Genomic DNA, 12,304 nt, shown 5'->3' with positions numbered 1-12,304 from the left:
GTGCACGGTGTCTGTGATGCAGCGGCGCGGTGTCTGTGATGCAGGTGCAGCGGTGTCTGTGATGCAGCGGCGCGGTGTCTGTGATGCATCCTGCGGTGTCTGTGATGCATCCTGCGGTGTCTGTGATGCATCCTGCGGTGTCTGTGATGCATCCTGCGGTGTCTGTGATGCATCCTGCGGTGTCTGTGATGCAGGTGCGCGGTGTCTGTGATGCAGCGGTGTCTGTGATGCAGGTGACGCGGTGTCTGTGATGCAGGTGACGCGGTGTCTGTGATGCAGGTGACGCGGTGTCTGTGATGCAGCGGTGCGGTGTCTGTGATGCATCGTGCGGTGTCTGTGATGCAGCGGTGTCTGTGATGCAGGTGACGCGGTGTCTGTGATGCAGGTGCGCGGTGTCTGTGATGCAGGTGCGCGGTGTCTGTGATGCAGCGGTGCGGTGTCTGTGATGCAGCGGCACGGTGTCTGTGATGCAGCGGCGCGGTGTCTGTGATGCAGGTGCGCGGTGTCTGTGATGCAGGTGCGCGGTGTCTGTGATGCAGCGGTGCGGTGTCTGTGATGCAGCAGAGCGGTGTCTGTGATGCAGCGGTGCGGTGTCTGTGATGCAGCAGAGCGGTGTCTGTGATGCCGAGATGGCGATGGTAATCTGATGGTCAGAGGTGTGTGTGTGGGGGGGGGGGGGGGTAGATCATTCAGGGCCCGTGTTGATTGCAGCCAGACAAGGACATCAATAATGAATCAGACGTCAGCAGTAATTTCATTATCTCGCCTCCCCCTGGCCCGCGATGATGGTATGGTCCAGAGACATGATTACTAAGCCTAGAAGAAGTACAGAGATTAATGAGCTCGTATATCTGTCTGAGCCGAGGAGATGGAGGGGACGGTGTCTGGACGGAGGCGAGCTCCCCGGTCGCTGCAGCAAGAGCTCAGACATCTTGTCATGTGTTTACTGAACATGAAGGCTGGAGCCGCCGCTGTTTATAGGAGGGGAATCCCAGAGGAATTTTCCTTTAATTTTGGATTTGCTATTAATAGACGTGAAGATGAAATACAAACTCATACACAAGGAACCTCTGCTCCGAGGACAAATCCTAAAAAACTGGAGCCATTGATTCTGGAATGAAGTGTCAGTGTCTTCACTGCGAATGTGACATTCAAACGCATGAGGCTCACAAATCAGAACGCCGCAGCGCTGCCGCCTCTTCCTAACTGCGCTATTTACTTCTTATGTCAGCCAGACCCGGGTCCTCGGCCGCTGTCACTTAGTCACAGAGTCACCCAGGCTCCTCTCCTGGCGCTTGGCTGCTCCCATGCCTGCTATAGATGTGTGGGAATGCATACACAGCCGCATTTCTGCTCTGGAGCTGAGACAAAGCTACCCCATTTATTGGGGCCAAATTGGACCCTTAGTGATAGTGGGTGTACTATATATATATATACTAGCAGAAGGACATTTAATGTTCGTGTGTGTCGTTAAAAGATATCGACAGTATCCACTATAACATTGACATATACAGTACCCCACCCCCTTAACAGTGACCTCCACAGCCCCCACCCCTAAACACTGACCCCCCCCACAGTTCCCTATCCCTTAAAATGGGACCTCCACAGCAGCCCACCCCCTTAACTTTGACCTTTACAGTACCCCGCTCCCTTAACAGTGACTTCACAGTACCCCGCTTCCTTAACAGTGACCTCTACAGTACCCCGCTGCCCCTTAACAGTGACCTCTACAGTGCCCACCCCTTTAACAGTGACCTCCACAGAGGTCTGCCCCCTTAACAGTAACATCCACAGCGTTCTCCTCTGTAACAGTGACCTCCACAGTGGCTGCTCCTTTATTAGTGATCTTCACAGTACCCCATCTCCTTAACAGTGATTTCCACAACACCCTGTCCGCCTCTACAGAAATCTGCCCCTTGGGTGGCCAGAGGTCTGGTTTTAGGCCGGACAGTGCGGCCTTCAGACTCCCTGTCCTCCGTCCGGCGCAGGGCCTGGACGGACGCAGGGATGTCCTTTTGAACAGCTCACTCTCAGACAGCAGCACCGTGCTGTCTGAGCGTGAGCTGCAGGGAGAAAATCACCCTCCCTCGATCCCCTGGAGCTGATCTAAGTTGATTTTTACCTTCATTTTTTCAATCCCCGTCGGCTGAAGAGTGGGGGGGGCGTGACCTAACTGAGTCGGGCGTGGCTTAGCAGGACCTGGGGAGGGGTTGTTAAGTCCGTCTTTTGAGGGTGGCCTGAATGGCCATTAACTGTGACCTCCACGGCACTCTGCTCCCTTAACAGTGTCATCCACAGCACCCTGCCCCTTTAAAGCTGACCTACAGCAGTGAAGAAAAATGGCGGGTTGTTATGGAAACCTGGTGTAAAAGTGTGTGTATGTGGAGACTAAGGGCCTGCAAGCTTCTATTGGCTGATAAGGGTCATGTGACCGTGTTTATGGCAGTTGGGATATGAAGAGCAAGACTTGCAGGCTTGTATTGGCTAATGTACGTCATGTGATGTGCCATATTTGCATTTTTTTGGGAATATCTCAGGAACGGTACGTGCTACAGAGCTGAGACCCGGTCTAAAACCTTCCCGGACACCTGATGTACCTGTGTGCCAAATTTCGTGATTGTAAATGCGATGGTGCGGATTCCTTTAGCGGACACACACATACACTCAGCTTTATATATTATATAGGGGGATAACTCTCCGCTCTGCATCTCTGCAGTCACATTAAGACCTATAGCTCCGTCACCCCCCAGAGCTGCATTCACAATGCTGCTGACTGCCATTTGGAAGCTGACAGACGCACCCCTTGCAGGTTAGCTGAGCTCCTCGTGGCAGTTCATGCCATGCAGTTTCTTACACTACATCTTCAATGATGCCACACGGCAGGGAATGTTTACAGGGCAGGCCCCTGCAGAAGGCAGCTGGCGGATGTGAAGTCCTGCAGCCTGAGAGCAAAGCGGAGACTTTTACTACTTTTTGTTTTTACAGTTTCCTGATGGTGGCTGCAGTTGTAGGGTAATCTATTCAAGGGGACCCCAATAGTAAACTGCAGGGAGGTGATAATCTGCACGTCTGGAAGAAAACCCCAATTAGTCCAAACTCTGGGCCTGGCCGCCTACCGAGACCGTCTAGGTCAGAGGTCATGGTAAAGCGAGAAAATAAAACCGTGTTTGTGTAACCACATTAACCTTCCCTGGATACGATGTGTGTATCACCGAGATCAGACCCAGAGGCTCCGGAATGTCCCCCACAGGGAGGGATGGTGAATGTGCAAACCCCAGGGATTCAGCCACAGCCATTTTACGAGAATTTTCCAAATACCCGGCGCGGCCCGAGCAGCGCGCAGAAGAAGACGCCTCTGGAAACCTGTAATTTGTCCATTGCTTCTCGGTTTGGTGCACATTCTGCGGGCTGGAAATATGGAGAAATTTATGATGTGTGAAAACGTGCTGGAACAACTCCTCCAGAACGAAGCTTTTTGTGGAAACAATTAGTCCTCGTTATGTGCAAAGACCCACAAGTAGTCTGAGGACCCCTGACCTCATTATGTCCCAGTATGGCCAGACCTCCATGTCACTCCTTGTAATGGTCTGGTCCCAGTGATATCCAGGGAAAGACGGCAGATGTTCACCTATCACAGCCGCTCTGGTGGTCAAGTCCCAGGATAATGTCTAGCAGAGTCAGACCATAGGGCTACAGTCGAAGGTTTGCGGTGGGCTGCACATGCTGCTGCTATGTTTGTTCATCATGGAGTGGGTCGGGTGGTTTGAGGGATGTGTTGTCTTACCTGCTCCCGATTTTGGGGCAGTTTGGTGGAACACAGCATCTACAGCCATCTTGGTGAAGGCTTGGTGGCTGCTTCTCACAATAGGTGAAGTCAGTGGAGAAGAGCAGGCTTGGCTTTTCATGAAACTTGATGGGATGTGGATTTGAGGCACCGAAATAGACAATTGTCCTGAGCGGCTTTCTTCTCCCACCGGCTGCAGGACTGACCTGAGTCCTCCCAGGTTTCAGTAGAAGAATGAAGATATCAGAGCACAGGATAATTTTCCAGTTCTTCCAGCTCATCCTCTTCCTAGTCACCCCACCACCAGTGCTGACCACATACCAGGAATATTCCGAATTCACTGCTTCCCAAATTCTTCAGAGGAAGACTTGTTATTCTGAAGTTTCCCAGATCACTTAACATAAGAGCAAGGTTTATTTGAGGAGAACATTGGAAGAGCTTGGGAAGTGTCCAACATCTTGGAGGGGAATAGATCTAAATAGGGAAGTCTGACTGTACATGGATGATGAAAAGGTTCAAACCGAGGCATTAAGGGCAATGTTATCCCTGTCAGTACATCATATGAGTGGAAAACACATCAATGCAAATATTCGAGGTGCATGTTGAAGGAATAGAGTCCTGAATAATCACAGATGCATAGCAAGACCTCAAAGGAAGACTCCAGAACCCACTGATACATTGTCATACGTGCGATACATTGTGTTCTGCCTAGTGCAGGACCTGAGGGGGCGGGGCATGACACATAGATTCAAAGCAAACCAAAGACAGATCCCCGTGTCATGCGTTGGCCGTCCGATCCTGCACCAGACATAACATCAGTTATAATTCACTCCTTATCACACATGTCCTGGTTCATGGTTTTAAGCTGAGTCATATTGACTCCTGATCAGTAATCTATAGAATCTGCATCTGAAAACCCTCTTTCTATTCTAACTTCTTTTATGTTGCTTACAGGCGGATGTTCCCAGCAATGAGAGTGAAGATCTCGGGGTTGGATCCCCATCAGCAATATTACATAGCGATGGACATTGTGCCTGTGGACAACAAAAGATACAGGTGAGAAGATACTGAGCGTGGAGCGTGGAGTACATAGAGCTGGAGCAAATGTATGTCAATAAGACTTCTCTCTTAAAGGCCGTGTCCACTAATTACAGCTTTGCACATACAGTAGTGTTTCGTAACAATTTCCAGCTGCATTGTGTGCACAGCTCTCATGCAGACCTATGTGTCTCCAGGGTTACAGCCTTCTGCTTAACACTGTATAGCCTAACCTTGCAGTCAGGTGTCACTTCATCTGCTCCTTCTTCTTGTAACCTGCAGGCTGTACATGATTATTATTAAAGCGCCATTTATTCCATGGCGCTGTACATATGATAAGCGGTGCACATACATAATACAGACAAGTGCACTAAGCATGAACAAGACGAGTTACAGACTGGTACAGAAGGAGAGAAGGCCCTGCCCCCGAGGGCTTACAATCTACATGGTATGGGAGAAGGACACAGTAGGCGAGGGATCATTGATAAAAACCCTGTATGTGACTGTTCTGCAGGGAGCTGCAATAGTCAGCCATCCTGTGCTGTTCATCATTGGTCCCTTTATTGCCTCCAGACTCCTCTGTCCCCTCCTCCTGACTCCTCTGTCCCCTCCTCCTGACTCCTCTGTCCCCTCCTCCTGACTCCTGTGTCCCCTCCTCCAGACTCCTGTGTCCCCTCCTCCAGACTCCTGTGTCCCCTCCTCCAGACTCCTGTGTCCCCTCCTCCAGACTCCTGTGTCCCCTCCTCCTGACTCCTCCATCCCCTCCTCCTGACTCCTCAGTCCCCTCCTCCAGACTTCTCCGTCCCCTCCTCCAGACTCTTCCGTCCCCTCCTCCAGACTCCTCCGTCCCCTCCTCCAGACTCCTCCGTCCCCTCCTCCAGACTCCTCCGTCCCCTCCCCCAGACTCCTCCAGTCCCTCCTCCAGTCCCTCCTCCAGACTCCTCCGTCCCCTCCTCCAGACTCCTCCGTCCCCTCCTCCAGACTCCTCCGTCCCCTCCTCCAGACTCCTCCGTTCCCTCCTCCAGACTCCTCCGTTCCCTCCTCCAGACTCCTCCGTTCCCTCCTCCAGACTCCTCCAGTCCCTCCTCCAGACTTCTCCGTCCCCTCCTCCAGACTCCTCCGTCCCCTCCTCCGTCCCCTCCTCCAGACTCCTCCGTCCCCTCCTCCAGTCCCTCCTCCAGACTTCTCCGTCACCTCCTCCAGTCCCTCCTCCAGGACTCCTCCGTCCCCTCCTCCTGACTCCTCAGTCCCCTCCTCCAGACTTCTCCGTCCCCTCCTCCAGACCCTTCCGTCCCCTCCTCCAGACTCCTCAGTCCCCTCCTCCAGACTCCTCAGTCCCCTCCTCCAGACTCCTCAGTCCCCTCCTCCAGACTCCTCAGTCCCCTCCTCCAGACTCCTCCGTCCCCTCCCCCAGACTCCTCCAGTCCCTCCTCCAGTCCCTCCTCCAGACTCCTCCGTCCCCTCCTCCAGACTCCTCCGTCCCCTCCTCCAGACTCCTCCGTCCCCTCCTCCAGACTCCTCCGTTCCCTCCTCCAGACTCCTCCGTTCCCTCCTCCAGACTCCTCCGTTCCCTCCTCCAGACTCCTCCAGTCCCTCCTCCAGACTCCTCAGTCCTCCTCCAGACTTCTCTGTCCCCTCCTCCAGACTCCTCCGTCCCCTCCTCCGTCCCCTCCTCCAGACTCCTCCGTCCCCTCCTCCAGTCCCTCCTCCAGACTTCTCCGTCACCCTCCTCCAGTCCCTCCTCCAGACTCCTCCGTCCCCTCCTCCTGACTCCTCAGTCCCCTCCTCCAGACTTCTCCGTCCCCTCCTCCAGACTCTTCCGTCCCCTCCTCCAGACTCCTCAGTCCCCTCCTCCAGACTCCTCAGTCCCCTCCTCCAGACTCCTCAGTCCCCTCCTCCAGACTCCTCCGTCCCCTCCTCCAGACTCCTCCGTCCCCTCCCCCAGACTCCTCCAGTCCCTCCTCCAGTCCCTCCTCCAGACTCCTCCGTCCCCTCCTCCAGACTCCTCCGTCCCCTCCTCCAGACTCCTCCGTCCCCTCCTCCAGACTCCTCCGTCCCCTCCTCCAGACTCCTCCGTTCCCTCCTCCAGACTCCTCCGTTCCCTCCTCCAGACTCCTCCAGTCCCTCCTCCAGACTCCTCCAGTCCCTCCTCCAGACTCCTCCAGTCCCTCCTCCAGACTTCTCCGTCCCCTCCTCCAGACTCCTCCGTCCCCTCCTCCGTCCCCTCCTCCAGACTCCTCCGTCCCCTCCTCCAGTCCCTCCTCCAGACTTCTCCGTCACCTCCTCCAGTCCCTCCTCCAGACTCCTCCGTCCCCTCCTCCAGACTCCTCAGTCCCCTTCTCCAGACTCCTCAGTCCCCTTCTCCAGACTCCTCAGTCCCCTTCTCCAGACTCCTCAGTCCCCTTCTCCAGACTCCTCCGTCCCCTCCTCCAGACTCCTCCGTCCCCTCCTCCAGACTCCTCCAGTCCCTCCTCCAGACTCCTCCGTCCCCTCCTCCAGACTCCTCCGTCCCCTCCTCCAGACAACTCCGTCCCCTCCTCCAGACCCTTCCGCCCCCTCCTCCAGACAACTCCGTCCCCTCCTCCAGACCCTTCCGTCCCCTCCTCCAGACTCCTCCGTCCCCCCTCCTCCAGACTCCTCCAGTCCCTCTCCAGACTCCTCCGTCCCCTCCTCCAGACTCCTCCGTCCCCTCCTCCAGACTCCTCCGTCCCCTCCTCCAGACTCCTCCAGTCCCTCCTCCAGACTCCTCCAGTCCCTCCTCCAGACTCCTCCGTCCCCTCCTCCAGACTCCTCCGTCCCCTCCTCCAGACTCCTCCGTCCCCTCCTCCAGACTCCTCCAGTCCCTCCTCCAGACTCCTCCAGTCCCTCCTCCAGACTTCTCCGTCACCTCCTCCAGTCCCTCCTCCAGACTTCTCTGTCCCCTCCTCCAGTCCCTCCTCCAGACTCCTCTGTCCCCTCCTCCAGACTCCTCCGTCCCCTCCTCCAGACTCCTCCGTCCCCTCCTCCAGACTCCTCCGTCCCCTCCTCCAGACTTCTCCGTCACCTCCTCCAGTCCCTCCTCCAGACTCCTCTGTCCCCTCCTCCAGTCCCTCCTCCAGACTCCTCCGTCCCCTCCTCCGTCCCCTCCTCCGTCCCCTCCTCCAGACTCCTCCGTCCCCTCCTCCAGTCCCTCCTCCAGACTTCTCCGTCACCTCCTCCAGTCCCTCCTCCAGACTCCTCTGTCCCCTCCTCCAGTCCCTCCTCCAGACTCCTCTGTCCCCTCCTCCAGTCCCTCCTCCAGACACCTCTGTCTCCTCCAGACTCCATTGGGCTTTGTGGAATCCAGTAATAGAGATAATGGCAGCACTGCAATGATGATCCCTTATTGACCCAATTCATTATTTCAGCTCTAAACAAGCCTATCTCAAATCCAACATGCCCATTCCTTCTTTTCCCAATATCTGCTGACAGGGGAGGTCCAGACTCCTCTATACACATAAGATGCTTTGGCCGACATACCGTACACCTGATGTCACTGGCACCTAAAGGCTCTCATTTTTTTATTATAGCTAAGATTCCACATTTTGCTTGGACCATACTGTAGCCTTGAGGATTTGAGTGTGATAAACTCGAATGACCCTACTAGGCGCCATTCTGCTTGACCGACCCTTCACACCCCACTGAATGTCACTATTGAGGCCACCTTCAGCCCCCGTATACATCCTTATCCACATGAAGCATCACAGAGACGATTCCTGTTTTCTTCTCTTTCAGATACGTTTATCACAGCTCCAAGTGGATGGTGGCTGGGAACGCCGACTCCCCGGTTCCTCCTCGTGTTTACATCCATCCAGACTCCTTGGCCTCTGGGGACACCTGGATGAGGCAGGTGGTCAGTTTTGACAAGCTTAAACTCACTAACAATGAGCTGGACGATCAAGGACATGTAAGTGCTGCCTGGTCTTGTGACTTCATTGGGTACATGAATGATGCATCTCACACTTACAGGACACTATACTGTTACATATAGAAAACGTGGGTAAGATGAGCATATTGGAGCTTCTCTACTCTTCTGCCAGGTCTTCTACCACTTCTACTCAGTGTGTTCTTCAGCCTTTTGACCCCACGGCCACCCAGAATCTGGCAACCCTGATGAAATGCACTTAAGCCATGGACCTTCCTCTTGTGTTGCTCTGGTTGAAACATCTTCAATCATTGAGCGTTCTTCTCCCTTTAGTAAAGAGTTAGTTGAGTCCACTGCATTTTTCGTCGCTTTGTGCATTCGATGCGACACTGCATGCCTCTTAATGCTCCATTGGTCTGTGTTTGGATACAGGGAATAATACCATGACTCCCGTGTATGTGGTTACAGATAATCCTGCACTCCATGCACAAGTATCAACCCCGTGTCCACGTTATTCGAAAGGACTTCAGTAGTGACTTGTCTCCAACCAAGTCCGTCCCAGCCGGAGAAGGAGTGAAGACTTTCAACTTTCCTGAAACCGTTTTCACCACTGTGACCGCCTATCAGAACCAGCAGGTGAGGCCTCCAGCCAAGAGTCGCAGGCCTTCACCGTAATATTTGGAATGTGCCTTGTATTTTTTCCTGAATAATTGATTTATTTGAGGATTTTTATTATTTTTAGCATGAGTGAGTCATGGTTTTGTTTTGTTCCAGATTACAAGGTTGAAGATTGACAGAAATCCCTTTGCCAAAGGATTCCGGGACTCGGGAAGAAACCGGTATGTCAGAGAATTAGCGTGCAGGCCAAAGCTCAGATTTTTTGGCTATGGATCCTTCCTGGGATCATTTAGCAAACACATTTTCTTGTAAAAAAGAAAAGAATTGAAAATGATATGTTTATGTTAATTTGCTTAGAGAAGCTTGTGGGAGACATGTAGAGGCCAGCAAGGTCTAATTCCTTATAGACTGAGACAAAGACGTATCATTCATCAAGCTGAGGTCTTTTCTTCTCGTGTGCTACCACATAATGTGAGACAATTAAGGCACCGCTTATCTCCATCTCTATGGAAAGTCAGTGTAAGCCCTGTTTTTATCATTATACAAAAGATTTGAGCCAGATGCTGGAATTACAGGAATGGGGGACCCGTTCCCTCTATATGAATGGAGTAGTAGGTCAAGCATGTGCGCTGCCGGTCCATTCATCTTTATGGAACTGCCAAAAACAGCCAATTGCTAACTTCATCTAACTGGAATACCCCTTTAAAGGGCATCTGTCAGCAGACTTGTCCCTATGACACTGTCTGACCTCTTACATGAGTGCTTGGCAGCTGAAGGCATTTGTGTTGGTTCCATGTTCATATGTGCCCGCATTGCTGAGAAAAAAAATGACATTTAATATATGCAAATTAGCCTCTGGGAGCAATGGGGGCGTTGCCGTTACACCTAAAAGCTCTGCTCTCTCTGCAACTGCTGCATCATCTGCACTTTGATTGACAGGACCAGGTGTGATTACATTTACACTGCCTAGCCCTGACAATCAAAGTGATAGAGAGAGCAGAGCCTCTAGGTGTAATGGTAACGCCCCCGTTGCTCATAGAGGCTCATTTGCATATATTAAAACATCATTTTTCTGAGCAATGGGGGCACATATAAAATAGGACCAACACAGATGCCTTCAGGTGCCAAGTGCACATGGAACAGGTCAGCCAGTGTCATAGGGACAAGTCTGCTGACAGATGCCCTAAGAGTTTAAATGGATATTTGCGACTGATCTCTATAGACTGGTTTATCTTCCGGGAATTCTGTTGTAAAATGCCCTTTTAGAGAGCTGTCAACTACTCCGACTCTTTCTATTATGACCAGACATGACACTCGGGCAAAAGTACTTCAGTCCAACCACAAAAACCATAGATCTCCATTGTAGACCAATTCATTCATGTAACCATAGACCTCCGATGTAGACCAGTCCATCCATGAAACCATAGATCTCCATTGTAGACCAGTCCATCCATGTAAACCATAGATCTTCATTGTAGACAAGTCCATCCATGTAAACCATAGATCTCCATTGTAGACCAGTCCATCCATGAAACCATAGATCTCTATTGTAGACCAGTCCCTCCATGAAACCATAGATCTCCATTGTAGACCAGTCCATGCATGTAAACCATAGACCTTCACTGTAGTCCAGTCCATCCATGTAAACCATAGATCTCCATTGTAGACCGGTCCATCTATGTCAACCATAGATCTCCATTGTAGGCCAGTCCCTCCATGAAACCATAGATCTCCATTGTAGACCAGTCCATGCATGTAAACCATAGATCTCCATTGTAGACCAGTCCATCCATGAAAGCATAGATCTCCATTGTAGACCAGTCCATCCATGTAAACAATAGATCTCCATTGTAGACCAGTCCATCCATGTAAACCTGAGATCTCCATTGTAGACCAATTCATTCATGTAACCATAGACTTTCATTGTAGACCAGTCCATCCATGATAACCACAGACTTCAGTTGTAGATCAGTCCATCCATGTAAACCATAGACCTTCATTGTAGACCAGCCCATCCATGTAAACCATAGACTTCCATTGTATACCAGTCCATCAATGTAAACAATAGACCTTCATTGTACACTAGTCCGCCCATGTAAACCATAGACCTTCATTGTAAATTAGTCCGCCCATGTAAACCATGGACTTCAGCTGTAGACCAGTACATCCATGTAAACCATAGAATTCAGTTGTAGATCAGTCCATCAATGTAAACCATAGACCTTCATTGTAGACCAGTCGATCCATGTAAACCATTGATCTCCATTGTAGACCAGTCCATCCATGTAAACCATAGATCTTCATTGTAGACCAGTCTATCCATGTAAACCATAGATCTTCATTGTAGACCAGTCCATCCATGTAAACCATAGATCTTCATTGTAGACCAGTCCATCCATGTAAACCATAGATCTTCATTGTAGACCAGTCCATCCATGTAAACCATAGATCTTCATTGTAGACCAGTCCATCCATGTAAACCATAGATCTTCATTGTAGACCAGTCCATCCATGTAAACCATAGACCTTCATTGTAGACCAGTCCATGCATGTAAACCATAGACCTTTATTGTAGACCAGTCCATCCATGTAAACCATAGATCTTCATTGTAGACCAGTCCATCCATGTAAACCATAGATCTTCATTGTAGACCAGTCCATCCATGTAAACCATAGATCTTCATTGTAGACCAGTCCATCCATGTAAACCATAGATCTTCATTGTAGACTAGTCCATGCATGGAATTTTTAGACTTCTATAATAAATATCAGGTCACTGGCTTTGCTGATCTTGTGGTCCACAGCTGTTGGACTATTATTGAAGTGTGCTTGTAATAATACTCTTTATCTTCAGACTTTCTGGGACCTCACATGATAGCACCATTATTGAAAGTTCTCTTAATAGCCTTTATATAGACTTCAGCTTCGCCGTCTCTGGTTTAATGTTGGTTCCATAATAAGCAAAAAGGACAAAACAGTTA

At 51.2% G+C, this 12,304-nt stretch overlaps 1 protein-coding gene across 1 annotated transcript in view; it reads left to right on the top strand.

Moving 5' to 3' along the window:
• Positions 1–12,304, top strand: part of TBX15 (T-box transcription factor 15) — a 101,007-nt gene that overhangs the window by 73,428 nt on the left and 15,275 nt on the right. Inside the window, exons 3-6 of the mRNA XM_044272921.1 lie at positions 4,739–4,840; positions 8,576–8,747; positions 9,174–9,341; positions 9,480–9,544. Coding sequence (XP_044128856.1) covers positions 4,739–4,840; positions 8,576–8,747; positions 9,174–9,341; positions 9,480–9,544 — 507 coding nt within the window. The remainder of the gene's footprint in view (positions 1–4,738; positions 4,841–8,575; positions 8,748–9,173; positions 9,342–9,479; positions 9,545–12,304) is intronic.

The sequence above is a fragment of the Bufo gargarizans genome, unplaced genomic scaffold (assembly GCF_014858855.1).
Source record: "Bufo gargarizans isolate SCDJY-AF-19 unplaced genomic scaffold, ASM1485885v1 fragScaff_scaffold_228_pilon, whole genome shotgun sequence".
Classification (NCBI taxonomy): Eukaryota; Metazoa; Chordata; class Amphibia; order Anura; family Bufonidae; genus Bufo; species Bufo gargarizans.
The sequence above is the reverse complement of the archived record's forward strand: the minus strand, read 5'-3'. Positions and strand labels throughout refer to the sequence as shown.